General features: G+C 45.7%; 1 protein-coding gene across 1 annotated transcript in view; it reads right to left on the minus strand.

Moving 5' to 3' along the window:
- Positions 1-25,930, minus strand: part of STARD7 (StAR related lipid transfer domain containing 7) — a 153,200-nt gene that overhangs the window by 120,512 nt on the left and 6,758 nt on the right. Inside the window, exon 2 of the mRNA XM_085634295.1 lies at positions 3,614-4,070. Within this exon, the coding sequence (XP_085490421.1) occupies positions 3,614-4,050 (437 nt within the window). The 5' untranslated portion in view covers positions 4,051-4,070. The remainder of the gene's footprint in view (positions 1-3,613; positions 4,071-25,930) is intronic.

The raw sequence follows: 25,930 nt of genomic DNA on the forward strand, positions 1-25,930 counted from the left end.
CCCCAAGGTATTTAATTCTGATGTGTTTCTGGAATTTGTGTATTACATCCAACAGCTTCCTTTCCGCAGCTTATTTAGTGCAGAGGTTCTTAGCCCTCAATAAAAAAAAAATTGAATGCGTTTTATTTAGAGTGTCTTCAGTTCACCTGATATGAAAATTCTATACTAAGCATATAATATGGTTTCACTTTCATGAATTGCTCGCTTGGCTTGAATGACGTAACTATTTGCATATTACACATATATACATGGTCCATCACGTGTGTTTTGCTGGGATATGGATGTGGGTTAGGCATCCGGGGTTTTTATTTTTGTTGATCCACACCTTGTATTAAGTTTTGCCACTTACCCTAGCTACCAGTCACATGATCTTAAAACAGATCATGGTCCACATATATTGATCAAGTATGATCGGATACCATTTTTTATTTTTTTATTTTGTTTATAGAGGATTTTGGAAGAACTTGATAGTTAATATGTATATCAGGACAAGTCTATACCAAGATGGCTGCTATTCTTGAAAAACTACTGTACAATTTCCAACTTTGAAATCATGCTATATTGTGTCCTGTGATTCTAATTTATGCTTTTATATGATTTATGAAGGTACTAAAGTGAATGGGGATTTTATCAGGGCAAGCTATATTTAGGGCCTACTCACAAGTTCTGGTGAGCAGATAAAGAACAGGTGTTAGACCTGGCATCCTTGGTGTGGGCTTCCCCTGTATTTTTGCCTTAGCCTCCTGTGAGTTGGACTTCATTTTGCTGGTCTAGATGCTCCAGGCATTTTGCCATTGCTGTTCAGTGCCAAAGTAAAAGTGCTCCCCCTGTTACTTGTTGTTATGGATTAGTGTTTCCATAATTGGCTAATTTGGTTTACTATTAATTCCCTAGTACAGTGCACTGTGTGTACCCCGGGCCTGTAACCCAAATGCTTTTAGTGGGCTTGCAGCACTGGTTGTGCCACCCACATGAGCAGCCTGTAAATATAACTCAGACCTGCCACTGCAGTGTGTTTGCAGTTTTGTACTGCCATATCGACCTGGCAAGTGAACCCACTTGCCAGGCCCTAACCTTCCTGTTTCTTACATGTGAGTCACCCCTAAGGTAGGCCCAAGGTACCCTTTTGGGCAGGGTGCAGTGTATGTGAATGGTAGGACATGCCTGTGCATGATGTGCGTCTTCATGCATGAGGTGTGTGGCATGCCCTGATAGTGAAAGACTGCAGATTTAGTTTTTCACAATTGAAAGGCTATCTGTCCCATCGGATAGAATGGGGAGTTTGCTTATAACATCTTATCAGCATAACTGCCCATGGGAACAAGATAGGAAAATGGAGTTTAGTATGCCTGAATCAGAATCTAAAGATGCATCTTTTAGTAAGGATGATGTTTACATTCTGGGGTTGAAAATACCACTATTACAAAACAGGCATTTTCTCGCTTAGCTATCCAGTGTGCCTCTGCTAGGTTTGTGTACTGACCGTTTGGCTGTGGAGTGACAGGAGCTGGGGAAGTGCATTCTGATCAGACAGGCTCTGGAGGGGGTAGGAGGGGAGGGGGAGTGAGGTGTCTCCTGCCTTTCCAGGGTGAGTCAGGGGTGGGCTGAATAGACCCGGGCTGCATTCAGAGTAGGGGGTGAGGAGATTTTTCACACCTGAATGGGCCTGGTCTGCCTTGGACATTGTTGTCTCCACCTCCTGCCGGGCAGCTGCACCAGAGTGGAGAGAACTGGTTCTAGCTGGGCAAAGACACTCTCTGCCTCCAGAGAACAAAGGATGTTGTACTATAATGGGGGGGGGGGGGGGGGCAAGAGTGTTATGGAAGTTAGTGAAAGATGGATAGAGGGAAGGAACGAAGGACAGAATAAAAAGAAGGGGGGAGGAAAGAGACAAAGGCAAAGAAATGTAGGCAATATAGGCATTAGAAATAAGTCAGGAAGGAAATGCAGAATGAATGAGCGGTGGGAGGAAGAAAGGAGCTGAGAAAAGAAGTTAGGACAGTAGAGAGCAAAGAAGAAAGAAAACAAGCGCGCCGCGCGAGTGGTGGGCGCGCCGAGTAGGCTGGTGAGTGGGCAGGAAAGGAATTTTAACATGCGCGCGCGAGTGATGCGAGCGCGATGGCAAAAGTAGGCTGGCGAGTGATGTGCGGTGCGGGCCTGAAAGCTGGCGGATGCACGCATGCACGCTCGCGTGAACGCAAGCGCTAGGCCAGCCAGCAGCACTTTGAAAACTCACCTACAAAATGTCTCCCCGAGCAGCGCATGCGCACCGACTCAGCGAGACCTAAAAACGGGGCTCCTATGATAGAGATAATGAAGTCTTTTAGTAAGGTGCCAACTGGAGAATGAACCTCCAAAGGCAAGTTTAGATTGGAAAACTGAAGCTTACACATAAAGGAAAGAACTTCCAATTGTATCTGCATTTTACAAGATACCATAAAGTACACGCAATGTCAGCTTTTGCACATTTTTTAAACTGGTAGTGAGGTGCTACGATAAGGAACATTTCTGTAGAAGAATTAACCTTCAAAACTCATTAGTTGTGTACGGCTAGGTTAGTGCTTCACATCTTCACTTTAATTTTTTGAGAGGATTTCTGCAAGCTACTTTGTGCACACAAGAGAGGTAACAGTAGCATTTTATCGCTCCATAATGGAAGCATGCACATGGTTACTACATTCAGGGTGACACCAAAATGAATTTTACAGGTTATTGCCTTCCCTTTAGCACTTCAAACATCCAGGAATGGAGAGGATGCCTTACAAGCAAGATAAATTAATGCACTCTACTATTCCATTACCTACTTGAAATCAATTCTGTGGATGTGATTATTTGTGGAGGTTTTGCAAATAGGGAGATGGTTTTGTGAAGGGCGGGGCAGAGTACATCCTCTAAGACCCATCTGAGACCACTTGACTGATTTCACATTCCACCCAAAACCAGTAATTGCCAGGTTTTAAGTGTTAAATTGTGTAGCTAAAGACAAAATGAATGTTACACGACTAATTTGAATTATTAAACAACGTGGCTTCCTATTTATCTGGTATCTTGTAATTATTTGCACTCCTCAATTTTCATAACTGGTCCCAGGCTGAGGAAGACTAAGTAGATCAAAGGCGCCTGCAATACAACCATTTTGCCACCCCACATGACCCTTCATGAAAACATCCCCTGAACCAAGCATTACCTCACTCTGACCATTCTTTAGGAACAGAGGAGCAAACAGAGGAGCAAACCCATAAGAATGTGTGCATATCTGCTACATCTGGTAATGCTATACAAAACGTCTATTTAATACAACCCATCAATGCACTGGTAGTGTTCCTCTTGGATCACAACCATACTCCAGTAGCCTAATACAGGTATATTAATGACCAGAGTATAACCAGTCTCCATTCCCAAAAGCATGACCTCCTGTTCCAACAAATATGGATCCAAGTGTCCATAGATTTATCACTATGATGAACCACAGCTAGAACTAGTTTGCCCTCATAAGTGAATCACTGATCTCAGCCAATGACCATCAACCCCGGCACATCCTAGCCCTAACATGGAGTATAAGGATAGCAAGTGGGTCTGTCCCACTGGACCCAGCAGAAACTGACAGCATTACCTCTGAATCTCCTCCATCTTCACTCTCTCCTCTTCCCACATGAAGACCCCAGTCAGAGCAGCCATCAGCTTGCAGGCGCCACCCTGACGCCCACGGAACCTGCGCCACAAGCAGCTGAAAAGACTCTTGCGGGACCGTTCAGAGTAGATGTTGCTGTAGAGTTGCCCAATCTGCTGGGCCCTTCGGACCCGCTGTCCAGTGACGTAACTGCAGTGGCTGGCGAGTAGAGAGAGAAGGCTCTTCTTCTGCTGAGGTCCTTGAGACGAACGCCTCTGGAGCCAGCTGAGAACCCATAGGAATCCACTTGCCATAGGGGTTCCTGGCAGCCTGAATTCCCCAGCCTCAGTACGTGTGCCAGCCCGAGTGGCAAAGCGGGCCGGGTTAATGTAATAGGAATAAAAACCTGCTGGAGGTGTCCTCTGCAGGGAGTGCCACATATCTGCCTCAGCTGTCCGCTCTGCAACAAGACAAACATGGATATAAGAAACCACTCGAGTCCGAATTTAATTATATTTACAAGGACATAAAGTGACTTGCATCGTGTTTCCCCATTGGATAGGTGCAGATTTTTTAACTCCATCCCACCCCCTCCCATTATTAGGGAACCATTACCAGAAGTTCAGACAAGACATAGGAAGGGGGGGGGGGACCGTTCACATTTCCCAGAGTTGTGGTTGCCTGTTGCCTATTTGGTCTCTATTGCTCGGAAGGATTCATTATGAAGGACAGTCAAAAATGGCATCACTGTATTTCACAACATGCAAACTGTTTTAAATACCACCAAAAAAATGGAAGAAAGGGTCTGATGAAATTACAGTGCTAACGAAGGTATTAAAGCAGTCTTCAAAGTACCCGTTTCCCTAGTCTGTCACAACTGGGGCAACCATTGTTCTCTTTCTGTGGGAAAGTGCCTTATAAAATACCATTTTGAAGTTTGCAGATTAATTACAGAAGGAGATACAATTGATGGCATTTGAGTACTTAGCGGGCTACAGTGCCCAAACTGAACAAAAGAGGAAAAAGATGCAAGAACTGTGCAAGGGATTTGTGACACTGGACATAACAGCTTCCCTGTAGAATCAGACAAAATTCATAGTAACATTTGGTATCAAAGAACAAGTTACTTACCTTTGGTAACACTCTTTTTGGTTGATACTCTATCGATCCTCAGATTTCACCTTTTTTAGGTCTCGCCCAGCGTGGCTGCGCACACGCCCAGCTCGCTCTGCGAGATTTATTGTCGATGAGGAGTTTCAGTAGATGGCTTGAAGCCCTGCCCCTCATTCCCATTGGCCGGCGCCACAGTTTATGCTAAACGGTGACCTGCCATTGGAAATTAGGGTTTTCGGTTAACACCCTTTGGCCTGCGAGCCGGATTGGCTTGCCTACTTCACGTCCGTCGCAAAGCACTTTCTTATCTTTATGGGGCCATGTGTTTAAACACATGGCCCCATAAAGACAAGAAATGCCCATGCTCCGGCTGCCGTGCTGTCCTCTCGGGACCACGCTTGTTTATTTTTAGGACTTGTGCCCTGGTGAACTCCAACTGCTTCCGGGAAGGCATCCCAACCCCAATATTGGAGCCACCTTCAGCGGCCTCCTGGGAACGTGGGCGAACGTGCAGTTGTGCTCAGGCTAACATCACAGGAAGCTCTTGTTGTTTTAAGTTCTCCAAGTGCCTCGGTGGGTTGTATGTAGTGACACATGAACCGTGAAAGCGGTGCCGGATCCGAACTGGAAGGACGTGTGTGCTTTAAAGCCCCCAGCACCGCCCTGCTGGCCCTCTCCCAGCATCCCGGATCAATGATGTGGCTTCAGCCATGCCGGGCTCCACTGAGGGCTTAGGTTATTCTCGCCACAAGGTCCTGTCACCGAGTGTGTGCACAAGTGTTTGCTTTTAGCGCCAAGTAAATCTGGGATTCCATTGGGTCCTGAAGTCAGGCAGGTTTCTACAGGGTTTGCACGAATCTGGGGCAAGTTCCCGCTAGTGGCATGTTCTGGTTTCAGACAATGTTTTTTAACCTACCTCGGTGCTCATTTGTGGGGCAGTTGAACCGCCAGACGAGCTGCTTTAAGTGTTTGAGGTCCTGAAAAGACTAGTTACAGTAGGTGAGAGAATCCGCTTTAATGCCTTCAGGAACAGCGTGGTTTTATGGACTCATTCGATGCCAGCGATCACACTGTTTGTAGCCCCCACTTCTGCTGTACGATGCGCACGGAGGACGGTATCTGGAAATTTAAGGCAACACTTCTGGGGTGTGTCTTTTGTGACCACTGTAATCACACAGGGGATGGGCCACCCTCCACCCAATTAAACTCAATAACTCCCCCTTTGTGTCAGCTTCACTAGTCCTTCTTTCTTTCTTTCTTCCTGGTCTCTCGTGGCAAAGTGGACTTTGTGCTGTCCTTTCCAGGAATCTGCTGTGTCACAGTGGCACCCGGCCCTCGGCTTGCCAGCTAAATGATTGCAATAACAGTTGGTTATGTTCACTCTTTACTGTTATTGCAAATATTCAGTCCTTTTTTTCAGTTCCACTCTTTATTCGTGTTTTAGCTCCTGGTTAGCACTGAGCATTGTTTTACTGTAACCCCCTGGTGCAACGAGCCCGCTCCCATAAAGCGGCTTGAGTTTCCTTTGTTCCTCGTCTGTTCTTTTCTTCACCTTCCGGTTGCCTGTGTGCTTGTTTAAACTTGTTCTTTTCAACTTGTAGACTTCCATTTCAGCCCCAACATACCATTGGTTTTTGACGTGATGGAGTTTTGTTGTTACCACAAACTTCGTAATTTAGACACGAGAGATAGGGTCACGTGCAAAAAAAAAAAAAAAAACTGTCGCAAATTACATTTACGTCAGATGTAGGTCGTCACGTTGCACCAAATGTATTCCTCTGTCGTAAATTATTAATTATTGTATTTTTTGAGAAACTGTTGTATAGTGTCTAGAAGGCCAGGTGGCGTCATAGCGCTTTACATACGAGTACTAGAGTGCACAAAGTGATAATAAATCTAGTGGTCAAATGAGGGGTACAATGTAGTGAGAGTGAAAGGAGAAACATACAGCATTACAAGTAAGATCCGACTGATGCAAACTGTGATTGTAGATATATGTAGAGAGGGGGTGCAAAAACAAGCAGCTTAAAGGGAGAGGAGCAATATTGAGAGAGATGCATTTACAAGAGCCAGAGCAAAAATAAGAGCAAATTTTCCTTTTTTGGGAGGGTGGGCGTTAAAAGAGGAGTGAGGGAAAACAACGGTTGGTGAGGCGAAGAAGTATTAAGACAATTAAGACGCACATGTTTTGAGGATGTTTTGCAAACCTTGTGCTCTGCTTTTCAATGTAGCTTGGGTCGGGACCACCAATTTAACCTGGTGGGAAGCACCTTGGTTAAAACCACGCGAAGCCCATATAGCGCTTGGCTCCTCGTAGGCGCTTGTTTTATAACCAGTGCAGATTGAAGCCACGCTTCACTCGTCCTGGGGTCTAAAGCCCCTCTTGGTAGGAGGGAGCCCCTCTGAGCCTGGTGGCCCCAAGGGCAAGGTACCAACAACGACACCCGACCTGAGAACATGTTTGAGAGAGCGTAGTCAGAACATGTTTATTCTCAAATCAAACAACATCAATTGGTAAAAAGCACTAAATGTGCTTCACAATAACATCCTTACATCGTTTGGTGACATCTGGCTGTAAACGGAACAGCTGGACACAGCAAAAACTGACGTAATTCCCCCCTGTTGTCACTCTGGACTTGTGACTGCCCCCCCCTGTGACTGCCAGCCCTCCAGGGGCCCCCACCAACACTCAGCCATTCGTTCCCAAAACAGGGAGCGGTGCAGCTCAGGCTGTGACCTAAACCATGCCCGAGGCATCCCCTGGGGGTAGGGGGCGTGAAACCCTCCGGGAGAGGTGCCTGGAAAACTGGGCCAAACATGACCCCTGGGGCAAGGGCCATCTCACATCCCCAGAAGGATAGGGTGACCAGAATTTTAAAGCCAAAAACCGGGACATTTCACAAAAACAGAAGGACTACAATTTTACTTCAAGCCAGCGCACAGAATGACAGCGCTCCTCAGCAGAGAATTACAGAACAGGCAAAAAGGACATACATAAAATGCAATTTTTAAACCTAGTAGCTTGCCTAGTAAACTGCCTTCTTGAAACAACTGCTCACTATCCCTAATTTGTAAAACATAACAAGCATTGAAAATGCAATAGGTCTCGCCTTTGATTAAGTTAAAGCCATTTGCTTTGCTAATGGTATTGTATAGCAAAGCAAATGGCTTTAACTTAATCAAAGGCGAGACCTATTGCATTTTTAATTCTTGTTTAATTCCTCCAAGGCACAAGACTGGATCCAGAATTTTTCAAGAAACTTCTACTCAGCTCTAATAGGAGGCACCATTGGACTCCGTGGTGACATCACACTGCCTCTGGCAGTAACGGCATGGAGCATTAGATAGGTGCTACCCCTGCACACGGACATCAGTTCTTTACCTGAATCTCTGCTGTGCCCTCAGACATGGAACAACCAAAATATTCTGTAAACCTAACAGTGTAAACCTAAGGATGGGCTCTTTTTAGAATTCTAAAAGATCACTCCATAGAAGAGGCAAGATGGAAGAATGGGGAGGAATATGAGGTTAGAAAGAGTAGCCCCTCGAAAGAGCATTACTAAAAGGTAAACAACTTGCTATTTTTATGGATGCCTCTAAGAGCAGATACTTCACCTTTTGAACAGATACCAAAGCAGTAACTCCCGAAGGAAAGGGGTCTGAGAATTGGACTTTATATCATCAAATCCTTCAGCAAGGAGCAGGTGAAAACCTTCTCTGCAGACTTGAGAACAGAGGCCGAAATGCCTGGTGAAGATATGGACAGATGCCCATGTAGCAGGGAGGAATATGTCTAATACCAGACCACCCCGGTAGCCCCAGCTCTCGTGGGATGGGTCAGAGCCGCTAAGAATGGGCCCTTCCTGCACACGGCATATAATGTTTTATGCATAGGACAATCCATCTGGACAAGGTCCCACCTTCTTTTATTAGGACCAACAAAATCAATACAAAATCTGGTCATCCACCCAGCTGTATGTAAATTGAAAGGCTTTTTTGGGGTCCGAAAGGTTTAGCCACTTCACCTACTTAGAAGGATGTGGTTGAGATAAGAAAACCAGGGAGTGATGGACTGTACCACGTGGAAAGGAGACACCAGTTGGGGTAGAAAGGAAGCATGAAGGTGAAGCACCAATTGGTCAGGGAAGAAGGTCGTATAATGAGGTTGCAATGGTAGCACTCTCAATGGACAACTGTGCGTGGACTCATAAAAAAGTGCACATCGAGAACATAAGGACCTAGCTAAGAGCCCACCACTTAAAATTGACTTGCATGTTTCACTATACTAATTCAACACTAATCCTCTATGGGTCCCGGAGTAGCGTACTACTCGCCGAAAAAGCGTTTTGACGCCTCGTCAGGGGTAGTAAGCGCAATATAAATGCAATTACAATACAATAGCAATATTAAAGGCCACAGGAGGAAACATCAAATAAGCCCTTTTGGAAAACCATGACAACCGTTGATTTTAATAACCAAGGTTGGTCAGGCAAATGGATTAATGCCAAAGGAGCCAACAAACATTTAACCATGCCACCAGCAAATTTTTGCCAGGCCAGTGACAAGAAAAACATATGACAGCTTGACCTGAAGAAGAACAACCGGATGTTCTCTGCACTGGGACGTGAACTTTGCCCAACAACTAAAATGAATGGATTTAGTGGATGGCTGCTGAGCAGCAAGGATAACATCTACTACTTCAGCTGGCAACACACCAAGCTGGTTCCACTCAATCTTCACTAATGCAGGTGTAGATTTTTGGGTTTTCAGATGCAGAACTCTGCCCTGCCACAGGGACAGGCGATCCTTCCAAAGACATAGACAGAGCAGAGGACAAACGCTCAGGGTCAGGAGGTCCGAGTACCACAATCTCCTTGTATCAGCATAAGATACAAGCTGTCCCTTCTGAACAGCTTCAGAACTCAGGGCAGAAGAGGGAGAAGTAGGAGGCATACAGGAGACCAGAATTCTACTGTATGTGGTCCTAGTGAGTCTTGAGGTGGAAACTCCAGCGTGCAGGAATCTCAACACTGCATAGCCCTAAGAGGAAGCCAACAGCACCAGAGGAAAGCCTGACTGGGTGAAGACTCCCAAATCAGGAAAGATCTCAAGACCTGGCTCTTCGGCTGAACCTCAGCGCCCAGTAGGACCTGCCACCCTCCCTCCCGACCAGTGTCCTGAGACCTGAGTGGTGGTGCTTAACAAATACTGATTGATTGGTTGATTGACCCCTTAACCCACATCTAGGCGTGGACACCATTTGTGGCCTGCCAGATGGCTCCTGCTGAAACTATCCACCCCAAAATTGAGAGAACCCACTAGTCGGTTGGCCATCCGAAAGATTCGCTGAAGGTTCAGCCTTCGCCAGAATCTCAATGCCTCCTGGCACAGCGGCTGTGAACTCTCACTACCTTACTTATTGCAGTAACACATGGTGGTTGTGCTGACAACCAGGTCTTGGACCTGCTTCACACTGATGTATAGGGGAAAGGCCTTCAGGGATAAAGTGTGGGTTTTCACTCACTACTGAATCTTACCATAACATTTCTAGCTGTCTGGAAGCAGCAACTTCTGATGAGCAGTGCCCCATTCACTTTAGGGTGAGCTCTAGAGCTCATATTGTCTTCAGGGTCCAAAGATTGGAACAGACTGGAAGATTTGGAGGATGCACCCTCAATCCAGGGTGAACTATGCAGATTTATATTCATTTTGTGCTTTTGGGAGCTGCAATACGTTACAGCCATCACTCTGTGGTGGACTCCACAGATCATATTCATAAACTGCTCTGGACTCCAGAAGTTGACATGCCTTCTATAATCTATGATTGATTTCTAGAGTGATACAGTGCAACAAATCTGGAAGCTTCACCTATAGTCCTAAGGGAACTCCATGTATTTAGATACATAACTGATTTTAGGAAAGAGTGGTCCTGTGGGTTCTGTCCTTGTTGCTACTGTGTGGATTGAATACAAAATATAAGGAGATGCTTTAGACTCCATAGATAAACATACATGGTGGTTTTAGGCCCCCTAGATTGGTGGACCTGTAATCCCGACCTTCACTCCTCAGTATACTTCATAGAGCCATATACAGTGGTGGTTTTGGAAGCTGTGTCTTACTTAGTGTCCATTCGATACATAAATATATTCAAAATCATTTCACACCTACTTCAGCGAGAAATGATTTCTTACCTCCTTTGTAGGTTTGTGCTTCCTCATCACTACATTCCTTACCACCTGTCCTTCCTACTTTTCTCTCTTCTTAAACCCTATCCAGGTCTTCTTCACAGATATCCTTCCATTTCAAATCCATCACCCCTTCCACCATACTACCCTTTCCCTCTAGGCCACTAATGACCTTTTCTGCATTAACTCTTACCCCCAGCTTTCACCACTACCTTTCTTATTAATCCTTTCCTCCTACCAGCACCATTATAATTTATGAGTTATCCACCTCTTCTTCCACCCCATTGCCATCGATCCCTTGTTTCATGAATATGCCCAACGCATCAATTCCATACAAATGTGTACAATCTACCTTTCATCTTCCAATACCCACCCAACTACTCTCACCCTTGCACCAGCATGTTTGACCTGCTATACATAAACTTGGCTAAGCCATTTTGCAGCACTGACCGTACACAAAGCCTCATGTTACAAAACGTGCATCATAAAGAAAGAAAAGCTTGGCAAACACCTGCTGTAGCACATACAGCATACACAGGAACTCGAAGTAATTGTACATGTTTTTACCGATACTAGCTGATTGGATGCACTTGTACCATGATATTGTGGGAAAATATATATATGTAACAACTGTACTAATAAATGGCAATAAAAAGAATTTGAAAAAAATCATAAATAAAGAAAAGTACGCTGCATGGTTTGGTAATCGGTACCATCCTACAGTGGCATGTTTTGCGATCTGTCAGGCGTGTTTTTTTCTCAGTAAGCTCAACCACCATATCCACCTACTGAGGGTCAGCCAGTTTAACTACCAGGGATCGTGCCTGGGCTCAGATGTCAAGGGGGCATCTAAATTGCGCAAGATTTGCCTTATGAAGGTGGAGAGAGCTAGACGAAATCATTGCTTTAGATGAAATTTCCTAATGGAGAAAGAAAGATGGGCCATTGTTTTGAATTTAGTTAATTCTGTTCAATATTGTTCTTGCAGACACGTGTTTCGCCCACAACGGCACGCAGGCCTGGGTTTTTTTCAAGGTTGTTAACAGGGGTGTGTTCATGCCCAAGAAAAAGGGAGGGAAAGGGATAGTTCCGGAGTACGATTAGGTGCAGGGTTTGAACTCAGAGAAAAGTTTCTGTGCAGGACAGAATGCTAAATTTAAAACATTTATAGAGATTTTAAGGAGGACAGATAGGGTACCCAATCCACAGAATGTTCAAATTGTGTGGAAGATAGTGTATAGGACAAAGCAAGATACAAAATATAGAAATAGTATATAATGTAGAAAGTAAGGGGTGACCCAATGCATAGGCATCGTGGGTCCAGGTGCGAGTCAAATACAATAAAATGTGTCAGTACAAGTTAGAAAAAACAAATTTGAAAAAAGCACATACAGTTGTTGGGAAGACGGGGGAGAGAATTCGGGACATGCCATGGGGAACATGAATCAACCATAAGAATGTAAAAGACGCAAGTCCCCATGGCCAAATAATGCGTTGATGAAAAAAATACAGAAAAGCACCTAAGGTGGCTTATATTGGAGGAAAAAACTAAGCCAGGATGTTCTGAAATGCAGAAACGCAAAGAAAGAAACTTTCTGGATCTTTTCTCTAAAAAAACAAAAAAGGTCTTAATGAATAAATTCTATGGCTAGAACCCTAGAAATTCGGGAGCAAACACTAGACATACAAAAAAGGATTCTCGGGGTGTATCTAAAGCGATTCTCTGGCATGTATGTAAGAGCTGGGACAATATGTTTTAAAAGGAAAGAATCTCCTGGTATGTTACACTTGTAATATTACTGGGGGGCTATGTCCATGTTTTCCCTTTTTATGGCACCATAATAGGTACATAGACTAAGTTAGTTATTGGTGTAGTTGCACGGTACGAAATGGAGGTGTGCTTATGTTTGACAGGAAGTACATGACACATGAAAAGCGAGGAAGCAGGTTTGTCTGTGGTAAAAGGTGGAGACAGCAGTTACTTTAAAAAAAAGTAGGAGCCAATACAGCTTGTTTGCAAGTACAGTTTACCCAGGAGCTCTTGATTTCACTAGGCTCTAGAGTGCACGACCGTGTATTATGGGTCGATCATGCTGCTATCAGGGTAGACTGTAGTATCTTCATATAAAGTTAACTGTTCTCCTGTACCTTGTAACTAGCTGCTCAGCCAGTGTGAGTGTTCCATGTGGAATGATGACGTGACTGGAATGTTGGTGTGGTGAGAGACAGTTAGGAGAGGATGGGCTGAGCAGCTAGCAGGCTGCTCCTGGTGGGGCTATTCTATGGACTTTACTAACTTAATAAATACGCTTAAGATCTATCCTGGCTACGTCTGCTGTGTCACATCAACCTATGGAACCAGGTCACTTCAATTGGCGACGAGTTGGACTTAAAAAACCATGCGTGTGACTAGTGTGTGACTAAACTAATGTGACTTGAAGAAGATTGATTTAAAGAAAAGAAACTCCTCATCTGGCGGAATCTCCTGGCACCGTGAGCCCCACCAGTGACCACAACACCGGTCGCCCGAACCTCTGTGTGCCAGTTGGATTGAGGAATGGAGCTGCAAGTTGTTCCCTACTGCAGCACAGAAGTTTGCCTCAGAACAGCGGTTACTGTGGTGTCGTGTCCCAGAGTCTCTCTATGGATGTTTTCGTGACAAAGTTTGGTGTCTTTTGAAGGCTGCTTGCCTCTGTAACAGCCGTGCAGGAGAAGTACCTGCAGACTCTTGGTGTTGGACCGTAGAGAGCCATTAGACGATCGTGAAGTGAGTGTTTTGGGAGCTGTCACACCACAGGTCGGTTCAGCGTGCATGTTGTTAAAGATCCTACTCTACTACAAAATGTCTACAGTGCCACAACAAGTGTTTACAGTGCTACAAAACACGTCACGGATGTTGCGCAGAGTGATCTTTCTAGTACAGAGAAGTACAAACTATACTTATGGCTGCCAATTAACTGCCGCTGTATGAGTCAAGCTCTGGCATTTGCCTAGAAGCAGGTATGAAGCATTCATCCATCTCTGTGTACAAGCTCAAGTTCTTTTTGTGGGGCTTTACTTGGTTTTCCTAATCCAGGTACACCTCTGTCAGCGCAAGGTTTGTGGAACTATCTACGTTGATCTACGGCATTTTTAAGTCAACTCAGCGTGCCTTTCTGGCTGTGGTAGCTAGAGGGCAAGAGGCGCTGTAGGGGAGGAGCAGCCATTCTGTCGCTGGGTGCTCGGAAGTGATCTCTGCACATGGGTGGTTTGTGCAGGAAGGAAGTCACCATTCGACATTTTTGATTTGCAAGAATAACTTCTGTTGCGGTTCTTTTGGTCTCTAGTGAAGCCGGTTTGTCTGGAAACAGTATTGTATGGAATTGTTTTTTTCTGGTCTATTCACTACTCATCTCCAGGTATGGGGGTAAGTATTTCATTATTTATGTGGTCTCGGGCTTCCCCAGGACTTTTGACAGTTCAACTGCTCATTAGTTTTTTTGAACTCAAGATGCGCTGTTCCTTGTCCGCGCGCAGTTCCCAGCCGCGTGGAGTCTTAGCTGCATTCTCGTGCGACATCCTCCTTGTTCCCTACGTTCCGCTGCATCAGCTTGCCGCATGCACAGACGTACCGGGAGCCACCCGGCAGGACGTCTCCAACGTGACGCCATTTTGTGTTTGGCTCCTGTTAACATAGAAGCATTTGTTGGACATCTACCAACCACGTCATTTAGCCAATCACGTTTTTTTCTTTGCGTGCGTGGCATTTCCAATAAAGTTTTCTAAGCACTTCAGCAGCAGCGGTGTAACGCTCAACATGGAGTTGTATTTTCTTGCGATTTTCTGAAGCGCTAGTGGGTTATCCCATGATGACCAGATGGATAATTTTACAGAGGTCAGTGCATACTATTATCCTTTGTCAGAGCTGGTGTGTTTTGTGGCAATTTTACATATGGACATAACGAAAGTTTAACAGGATTATTTCTAAAAAAGGTTTTTTGGAGCGACGATGACTTTCAACAGGAACTGTTTTTTTTATTTTAATCCTCTGCACAAGGTTACGTTGCCATCTGGTGTCCCAAGTTGTAATTCATTTTCTTTAAATTAGAGACCTTTGAGTGGGTTCGATTTACCAGCAATGTTCGTTCCTGTCACAAGTTTTATGGAGCTCGTACAAAGTTCTATTTTGTTCATGGCAATGCCCAGTCTTTATCATCATCGTGGCGACAGGCACACCATTGTCGTTTTTGGTGCATGTCTACAGTATTTAATGCTAAAATGTTTTATTTTACAGGAAAAGTAATCTATACTTTTACAATGTCTTGCTATGTTTCTTATTTATGCAGTTCATAGGGGGTTATTGTCCCACCTATGTTAGTAGTAATCGGTGTTAGTCCTATGTACTCAGTTTTTAGGGGGTTTTTGTCCCGTCTACGTAATTGTTTATGGGTGTTAGTCCCATACACTTCGTGTTTAGGGGGTGTCAGTCCCACCTAGGTCATTCTTAATGGGTGTTACTCCCATATTATTTGTGTTTAGGGGGTACTGTCCCACCTATGTCAGTAGTAATGGGTGCTAGTCATGCTGTGACTCACTTGTCGGGCTATAGGGGGTGTTAGTCCCACCTGTTAAATTGGGTAATGGGTGTTAGTCCTTTATACTCAGTGTTTAGGGGGTGTTAGTCCCACCTAGTTTATGGTTAATGGGTGTTAGTCCCATATACTTCGCATTTAGGGGGTGTTAGTCCCACCTACGTTTTAGTAATGGGTGACGTCCACCCATTGTGTATTTGTTTGAGAGTGATTCTTTCTGTATGTTTCTACAATTTCTAGAGTATTTTTTGTCGTACTCTATTGTGATTCTCTGTGTTTTCTTTCACATGTATCTTATGTGGCGTCTTTGCAATCTCCGTTTGGTAGTTTATCGTTTTTGTGTCTCATTGAAGGAGGAGGTTGGTGATAGTGTGTGGGTTTAATGTTCTCTTTTGTTTCCTATTATAAGAGGAGGATGGTGATAGTTCATTCTTATTTTTCCATCCTTTTCTTGTCCTTTTTCTTCCTTTTTATGGTCTGGTTCCCTTTCGTGGTATGTGTTATTCATCTTACCCCTGGGATTTGGACTATTTATCTCTCGTTTATTTTTTTTGTGTCTAGTTGCTATGTACTTTTAGTATTCCTTGTTTATTGTCAATTGGAAAGAAGGAAGATATTGTAGTATCTTCATATAAAGGTAACTGTTCTCCTGTACCTTGTAACTAGCTGCTCAGCCAGTGTGAGTGTTCCATGTGGAATGATGACGTGACTGGAATGTTGGTGTGGTGAGAGACAGTTAGGAGAGGATGGGCTGAGCAGCTAGCAGGCTGCTCCTGGTGGGGCTATTCTATGGACTTTACTAACTTAATAAATACGCTTAAGATCTATCCTGGCTACGTCTGCTGTGTCACATCAACCTATGGAACCAGGTCACTTCATAGACACATGCGTACTTTGCGTCGTTTTGTATTTTAGCTCGGTTAGAGCAGGATTTGCAACATTTTTACGACTGCTGTGTTTATGTTTTTCCAGATGCTTATTAATCAAGGGCACGTCTGGGCGACATAATGATCTCTATTGCGTGGTCAACATATTGAGTGTTAAAGAAGATGTTTACAAGGTAACTTTCTGTCCATATGTTATCAGACCTCTGTTAGCACACATGCTTTATAACCGTGTTGGAGCACATATAAAGTGGGTCTTTCTTACCACCGTATACCGTATTTTGGCCCCTAGTCGGTTTGAGCCATGTTAAGTTACATTATGGATGTGTAATGGGGGAAGTAGACACTTCCTTAGAGATCAGACATGAGACCGATGTACATGATTAGCAACAGGTGGGTGATAGAGATTGCAGGATAAGGTTTTTTTTTTTTTTTTTTTTTTTTTTAAGAATAAAGGTGTTTTAAGTTTCTTCCTTCTTTGGAATTAGGAAGCAGTCATTTTGAAATCTGTATGACTCTAGCATAATGGAAGACTTTTGTTCCTCTTTGTGAAATTTCGGGTTAGTTTTCTTGTAGCCTAGATATGAAACAGCAATAGGACAACTGTGTTCTTGACTGGGTTGGTTTTTTATGTGGATTCTGAGAAACTGAAAATCATGGTGGAGTGTCTATAACTCTTGCAAAGACTCACGCTATAGGTAAATATATCGTCTATTATGTGAGGTCACTTCCTAAGTTGGCAATTAATGTAGAGGGCCTTGGTGGCCCTCTTGGTCCCTTTTCTCCTTTCTTCCATAATGTTGTGATCATCCTTAATTCTTTTGATATGAAGAAAAATTCCTTCCTGACACACAAATGTGAGTGTATGCCTGTGTCTATCAAACACATTTTTAATCCTCTTCCTATACAGCTATTAGTACATTCCGCCCACTAAGAGTAAAATGTTCTCAATTAAAAAAGACGAAACATGAAGAAAAACATTGGAATGTTGGAGCTCTAGGCTTATACCAGCCATTAAAAGCCCAGAGCTACTCCATTGTCTTACACAATTTATCACTATATGTATATACTGGGCACAAACCTGTCTCAAGCCTACAATAATTGTCCTTAACCCAGTGGCTTTTGGGTGTAGCCACTTGACAAGTATGTGCCAAAGATAAAATTGCTTCCTGTCTCGAATGCACGAGTACCCCAGCATCATCCATCCCCCTCCCCTGACAGTAAATCACTCCTTCAAATTCCTGTTACTGTAGAAACAGACCACTGATAACAATTATTGAAGGGACTCGCAAGTAAATCTACTCTCACATTCTTCTGCAAAACCGTGTGCCTTTGTGCAACCTCAAGATCGCCAGACCAGGATTAAACTCAATCAATCAATCAATCAAGGCATTTATATAGCGCACTACTCACCCAGAGGGTCTCAAGGCGCTAGGGGAGGGGGGTCTGCTACTGCTCTAACAGCCAGGTCTTGAGTTGTTTCCTGAAGGCGAGGTGGTCCTGGGTCAGGCGGAGGTGGGTCGGGAGGGAGTTCCATGTCTTGGCGGCGAGGTAGGAGAAGGACCGTCCCCCTGTGGTGGCTCTTCGGATGCGGGGGGACGGTGGCGAGGGCGTGGCCGGTCGATCGAAGCTGGCGTTTGGGAGCGTAGAAGTTGAGGCGGCTGTTGAGGTATCCTGGGCCTTGGTTGTGTAGGGCTTTGTGTGCGTGGGTGAGGAGACGGAAGGTGATTCTCTTGTTGACCGGGAGCCAGTGCAGGTCTCAGCTGTCCGGAGATGTGGCTGTGACGGGGGATGTCCAGGATGAGTCGTGCTGAGGCGTTCTGGATCCGCTGGAGTCTCTTCTGGAGTTTGGCGGTGGTTCCGGCGTAAAGGGAGTTGCCGTAGTCCAGACGGCTGGTGACGAGGGCCTGGGTGACCGTCTTCCTGGTCTCGGTGGGGATCCACCGGAAGATCTTGCGTAGCATGCGCAGGATGTTGAAGCGCGACGAGGAGACGGCGTTGACTTGTCTGGTCATGGAGAGGGAGGAGTCCAGGATGAAGCCCAGGTTGCGTGCGTGGTCTGTTGGTTGGGGTGCGCTGCCTAGGGCGGGGGGCCACCAGGAGTCGTCCCAGGCGGAGGGTGAGGATCTCAGGATGAGGACTTCCGTCTTGTCCGAGTTCAGTTTCAGGCGACTGTTCTTCATCCATTCGGCTACCTCTTTCATCCCTTCGTGAAGGTTGGCTCTGGCGGTGGCGGGGTCGTTGGTGAGGGAGAGGATCAGCTGGGTATCGTCGGCGTAGGAGATGATGTTGAGGTTGTGCTGGCGTGCGATGTCTGCGAGGGGGCTCATGTAGACGTTGAAGAGGGCTGGACTGAGCGAGGACCCTTGAGGAACGCCTCAGATGACTTTGGTGGCTTCAGATCTGAACGGGGGGAGGCGGACTCTCTGTGTCCTTCCGGCGAGGAAGGAGATGATCCATTCCAGTGCCTTCTCCTGGATTCCGACGTTGCTGAGTCGCTGCACTAGTGTACGGTGGCAGACAGTGTCGAAGGCCACGGAGAGGTCTAGGAGGATGAGGGCCGCTGTTTCTCCGTTGTCAAGCAGTGCTCGGATGTCATCGGTGGCTGCGATCAGGGCGGTCTCGGTGCTGTGGTTGGCTCGGAAGCCAGAATGAGAGAGATGTCGAGTGAACCGTTTGTCTCGAGGAAGGCGGCCAGCTGCTTGTTGACGGTCTTCTCGATGACTTTAGCAGGAAACGGGAGCAGCGAGATGGGGCGGTAGTTCTTGAGGTCGGTGGGGTCGGCAGATGGCTTCTTTAGTAGAGCGCTGAGTTCGGCGTGCTTCCAGCTCTCCGGGAAGGTCGCGGTGTCGAAGGAGGTGTTGATGATGTCCCGCAGGTGGGGTGCGATGACAGCGTCGGCCTTGTTGAAGACGTGGTGAGGGCAGGGGTCGGTCGGAGATCCGGAGTGGATGGAGTTCATTGTGCGGGCGGTATCTTCGGCGCTGATCGGGGTCCAGGCGCGGAGGGTGGTGGTGGGGGGCGGTGGTTCGGTCGTGGCGTGCGTCGGTTGAGTGCTGAAGCTGTTGTGTATGTCCGCGATCTTGTTGTGGAAGTAGGAGGCGAGGGAGTTGCAGAGGTCTTGCGAAGGGGTGATGTCGTTGTTTCCGGCGTTGGGGTTGGAGAGCTCTTTGACAATGTTGAAGAGTTCCTTGCTGTTGTGTGCGTTTTTGTCCAGTCGTTCCTTGAATGCAGTTTTCTTGGTTGCGTGGATGAGTTGGTGGTGTTTTCGGGTGGCGAGCTTGAGGGCAGTCATGTTGTCCGGTGTTGGGTCTCTGCGCCAGGTTCTCTCGAGGGCTCGGCAGTCCTTCTTGGAGCTCTTGAGTTAGTCGGTGAACCATGGGGCTTTCTTGCTGCCGGGTCTGCTAGGCGGGGTCCTCAGGGGGGCGAGGTCGTCTGCGCAGTCGCTGATCCATTTCGTGAGGTTGGTGGCCGCTTGGCTGGGGTTCGTTGCGCTGGTGGGTGGGTTCTTGCTCAGGGAAGTCGCGAGCTGGTCGGCTGTGATCTTGTTCCAGCTTCTGCGTGCAACCTGTTGCTGTTGGTAGTGGATCGTGGTCCTTTTGAAGCTGAAGTGGATGCAGCTGTGGTCCGTCCAGTGGAGTCCGGTGGCGTGGCTGAAGGCGATGTTCTTGCTGGATGAGAAGACTGGGTCGAGTGTGTGTCCGGCGTAGTGGGTGGGGGTGGTCACCAGCTGCTTGAGTCCGAGGTTTGCGAGGTTGTCCAGCAGGGTGGTGGTGTTGCGGTCGTTGTTGTTCTCCAGGTGGAAGTTGAGGTCCCCGAGGAGGATGTAGTCAGCGGAGGGGAGGGCGTGCGGGCTGATGAAGTCGGCGATGTCTTCGCTGAATTGTGTGCGTGGTCCCAGGGGTCTGTAGATGAGGGTGCCTCTGAGGGTGGTCTTGGGGTTGATGTGGACCTGGAAGTGCAGGTGCTCGGCGGGTGCGAGGGTGTCGTCGGTGTTGGTCGTGATGCGGATGGTGTTCCTGTGGATGATGGCGATCCCTCCTCCGGTCTGGTTGATGCGGTCCCTTCGGATGATCTTATAGCCGTCTGGGATGGCGATGTCGGGCGCTGAAGAGGCGTTCATCCAGGTTTCCGTGAGGAAGGCGACGTCTGGTGAAGTAGTGTCGAGCAGGTTCCAGAGCTCGATGGCGTGTCTGTGGACGGAGCGGGTGTTGAGCAGGATGCACTTTAGGTGGCTGCTGCTGTTGCTCGTCATGGTCTTGGTCGGTGCAGGAGTAGTGCAGGTCCGGATGCAGGTGAACTTGCAGGAGTGGCAGCAGAAGGGTCCGTGGGTTCATCTCGGGGTGGCTCGGTAGCAACCCGGGGTTCGGCCGGCGTTGAGTGCGTAGAGTTCGGTGGCGTCGTAGGTCCGGCGGGAGGGCTGGAGTCTGCGGGGGCCAGGGGTCCTGGCACTGGGCGCGGTCCAGGCGCGGATGGGCGCAGACGGGCTTACCTTTGGCGCACCTTCGGCGCTCAGTCGGTGCTCCCGCTGCGCGCGGTCGCTGAGGGGGCGTCATAAGAAGGGAGCCGGGAGGGCGGGTGAGCTGGGAGGCGGGATCGTGGTAGCCAATCGTCTGGCGTGGGGGCGGGCCGCAGGCAGGCAGCAGCAGGAAAAAACAGGTGCAGGCTAAGCGGGCGGCCCAGCAGCGGCTGGGGCGTTGCAATCGGCGTCGGCTCGCAGCGGCGATGTGCTCAGGCAGCAGGAGGCTCAGGAGCAGGTGAGGAGCGTGGGGGCGACCAGGCCGAAGGTGCAGTGGTCGCTCCCAAGTGGCAGGCAGGGTCCCCTTGAATTCACATACTACCACCTCCCAGAAAGGCCAAATCATAACCCCACACCCTTTCAAACATGCACTAAGCAACTCCTTTCCAGGACTCTGTGTCAAACAGAGCACCTAACAGCTTTGTCAGGGGTTTCAAGTGCTATATAAATTCTATTCTACAAGTGGTGCCTCCAGGTAGCAAACAACCACCCTCAATACCTGCCAATCTACCAATAAAAGGGGGAAGGTTAGCTAAAACATCTTGGACCCTACATTCCAAGATGTCTTCATGGTTCCATAACACTTCAAGTATCCAAAGAAACAGATTTGCACACCATCACCATCCATGAGTCCAGAATTCTGTTCCGTCATCAGATATGCTATCTCCTTTCCTTTTCTTTCAACACTTTTTATCATTTAAGGCAGCAGTGATGGAACCCTGGAGTCCACCCTGTTTACCCCCAGCAGGGACAGCTTGTGAGTGTGTCAAAGAAAGCAAAAGATTGATGTAAGCAATTTCTCCATCAGTGTCTGCTTCACCAAGGTCCTACTATCGCTGCCAAAAGCACACTCATCCCACTCTTCTACTTACTACAAACGTATGTTTCTCACCTACCCTCCACGTCCACTAAATGAAACACAAAAAGATCATCTTAAAATCAATAATGGCCATATTTTAGAAACACTGACAGGGGTGTGGAATTTAATAAAATATCTACTTGTCCATGGGGCAGGTTGCTTCATAAATCTACTTGTCCTGTAACAAAATCCACTTGTCCCTTTTGTGCCATGTAATGTGGCGACAAATTACAGCAGCAATCTCATTAAGCAAGAGTTCTGATAAAGCCTCTCTAATTATGCTTGGGCTTGTACCATAGTAGGGTTTGAATACTAGCAATTCCCCTATGTTGCTACGTTTCTGCAGGTCTACGTACTGGGGCTGAAGGTAGTGGTAAGCAATAGTTCAAGGGTTAGAATGCCCTTTTGAGTCTGTGCAAACCTACTAACTTGCATGTTTTACGGGTTTTCACCAACTCTTTTCTAATCTTTTCCCATACTGAAAAAGGTTGGAAATTTACTCCTGGCAGTGGCAGACGTAAAACCTCAGGGTTGGGAAAAAAGTGGTTGGAGGAAAAGTGAACTTGAAACATTCAGATTTTCACATGAGCAAATCTACATAGGCACATTTGCTCATGCTAAAATACAGTTCACAAATATTTTCTAGGAGTACTATTTCTTGGTCTACTTCTGTAAATATGCACGTAACACATGGATATATACCATGGATGCACTTTTGAGACTTTCTTTAATAATTGGGCCTCTAATTAGGCCTGGGGTTAACCATGACCTTTTGAGTTTAGTAAAATTATGTCTCTCTCCTTCTCTCGGTCAGCTGGCTTCACTGTGAGTGACAGTATTCTGCTCTATTACAAGGAGCATATTGGCACACAAAGTAGTTTTGTTCAGTGCCTGGAAATGCTGTGGCAATGTGTGCTTTTTGAGACCAAAAACAGTTTTTTCTTTTGCCAATGCTTGCTAGAATGGTGAGGGCCCTGCAGCTCCCACACAGATAAGGTTTTACAATAACCATGCCAAAAACAAGTCACGCATTGACAAAACCAAAAGCCTGACCACCAATTTCAGACCTACTGGCTTTGCCAATGCTTGTTTATTTTTATTTCCCACAATCGTATTTTAACTGGTTACACTGATTTTCCATTATGAATATTTTTGGGAAATACAAGCATACATCAACATGTTACTAAATGATGCTGCAAAGATATGGTACCTAAAATCTTCTAGTAGTTTAGCAAAATATTTTTTTCCTACTTGCATTTTTTGTGAACATTTTATTTTGAAAGCAAGGAATCATCACTGTTGCTTTCAAGCTTCTGCAAATATTTGCATATAATCAGAGAGCATTCTGGGAGCATTATACATAGCCTATTACTAAACTTTGAAAACGTGTATACATGTTTATACTGGAACCACCGTCAGTAGTGCAGGCAGAGCTGACAACATTTACTTTTAGTGCTCACCCTAATAATAAAGGCTTTGCATTAATGAACCATAAATACAAGTTTGAACAGTTAACACATGGACACGCATATTAACTTAACTGTAGACAATGCCCTTCCTTGATCCATAATGTGGTATTGTAAACTAGCAGCTAAAGGGTTTGTGCTGTAGGGGGTTGGGTCTACTTGTCCCAAGGACAAAATAGACATTAAAACTAGTTGCCCTTGACCCCAAACAATATGTCCCGGCCGTCGGGCTATAGGAATTGCACTTCCCTGACTGAACCAATGCATAGGTCACTGAATTACCATTCCAATTTCAAACAATGCAATATAAAAGCTACTCATTTTTACATGATAGTTCTTTTGATGCAATCCCAAGGGGACTACATACCAAAATATATAGAAGTAGTGAATTTTATTTTTTTTTTTAAGGAAAAAAACCTGGAGCGGGTGTCTCAAAACCTAAAGTTGTCTGATTTGATACCAAAACACTTTAAAAAATCCCTACATCACGTCTTATTTTCACTACTTGCGAATGGTGTTCTAAGCTAACAAGAATTAGCACACTACGATCACCCTGGCAAGAGCTCAAGCAGCTGCTGCAGGCATTAAAAAGTTTATTATAGCACACAATAACTGGGGACATGCCAGGAGTTATCCATGGCCAAGGTTAAGTGTGACCTTCCTAAAGGGCTTGTGAACATGCACTAAAAAAAAAAAAAAACTCAGGCATATTACGATGGTTAGGGTTCATGCTATCCAGTATTAAACTACAGCTGAATTTTTAGATACGACGACAAGTATGTCCTTGAAGTCCTAAATCGGGTTCCAATTATTTATTAGGGTTGCATCTGTACGAGCACCCACAATGCTGCAACATCAAAACACTTAAGCATTTTCTCGGAGTTGTCCAGTGTGGGGCACCACTAATACACCCTTCGCTACATGTTAATAGAACGGTCCATTCACAAGTGCATTGATTTTTGCACTCTCTCTACTTTTCTTGCAGATTCTGCCTGTTCCGTATGTTTTCTTTACACATATTGCTGTTGGATCTGCTGCACACTATCTGTGAGAGTAGTTTGCATTAGTGGCTGATGCATGTGTTGTATTTGTTCTACATTTTAAAATGCGAAGCTTGCATTGATTTTGATTCTACTGTACATGTTTAGTGTATGAGGCAACTGTGCACTCCCTGTCCCAGTGCTGCACCGGTTCGATGCGTTAGGGAATGTTGCACTGCTGTTTCCTGTGCTTTGTGCTGCATGAACGAGGCTTGCAGTTAAGCTTCCCATTTTTTTTTTTTGTATGCTGTACACATTTAGCCTATTGAAGAGAAACATGCACAGCTAAAGCCAGTGCTGGATTTATTCTGTATGGTCGTGGTACAAAGGATATTCAAGTGTTAGCCACTTGCTGTTTTAAGTTATATTGCCCATTACTAGCTGGGTGAGGAGGAGGTAGTATTAGTAGTGGGCTGTTATCCCCATAGCACCAGCTATGCAGCAGAATCATTGCATCTGGGATTAGTCTGTAGTTATTTTCAGCAGTGCTGGGGAAAACTGCGATTATCTCCGATGAAGAAAGCTGGTCATCGTTGTTGGAAGAGAAGCATTTTTTTGTTTCTTTTGCTAGATTTTGAGAAAGAGTTGTTAACTAAGATGGAGATTAAAAGGACACTTCATAAAATGTGTCTAGCCAGTTTACATCATGTTACAGCTGGCTTCTTGAATCGCGTTTTAACAGACACTGGATCTCACAACTTGGGCTGCCTGAAGAAATACTTGGTTTGTTCAGTTCCTTAACGTATTTTAACAAATCAAGTTGAATATTATATATAAGGTAGTTTGAAACTAGAAAGGATTTCGAGTCAGTGTCATTTTTCCAGAAAGAGGGTTGAAACCAGTCTACCCACGAGGTCTTGGGACTTAGTAGGCTGGCGTAAAAGCATTTTCTGTGGTTTGAAAGTACATTTTCTTTAATGAGCCTGACAGACTGCAGCAGGACCACCCACCAGACCAGGAAAAAACTCCTGATCTGGAAAGCGGGTCTAACAATGGGTTGGGTGGTCCCACAGCAGACGGCGTTGTTGCGCCATCCGCTGTGGGACCGTCAAACTCGTAAGTAGGCACTTAGTTTTGTCTTCATGTCATCCTTGCATATGCACCTCAACTAAGCGCAAGTGATGAATAACTACAGTACTTTTATGTAAAACTGGACTCAACCCAGGCATGCAACATTAAGCCAGTGCACTACAGAAAAGCTGCTGCAGGAGGGAACCTATATTTACTAATCAATTTTTGTATCTTATTTGTCCGTAAAAGCGGAGGAGCAGGATCTAATCTAATCACCTCCTATTTATATCACAGATTAGAATCTGCTCCTCCGCTTTTAAAGATAAATAAAGATACCCCTACGGGTCTGTCTCTGACTGAGACCTCTTGCAAGCACATGAACATGTGACAAGATTACACGTGTAGCATACAAATTGATTAGTAAATCTGTTTTTACTTAGACTATGGGGGAAACGGATTTATCCTGAAGAAGGTGGCCTTGAATATAGGGTACTCACCGAAACACGTCGATGCATAATTAACATCAAATCCGGAAGACATTGAAGAACACAGTAGATATTAAAGAGTAGATGACACTCTGCGACATAACCAATGATCTAGAAAGATTGACGATTGTAAAGACATATGCAATGGACTACTGTTCTCTCCTTGTCTAGGTTTATATGTCTGTAT

The sequence above is a fragment of the Triturus cristatus genome, chromosome 11 (assembly GCF_964204655.1).
Source record: "Triturus cristatus chromosome 11, aTriCri1.1, whole genome shotgun sequence".
Lineage (NCBI taxonomy): Eukaryota > Metazoa > Chordata > Amphibia > Caudata > Salamandridae > Triturus > Triturus cristatus.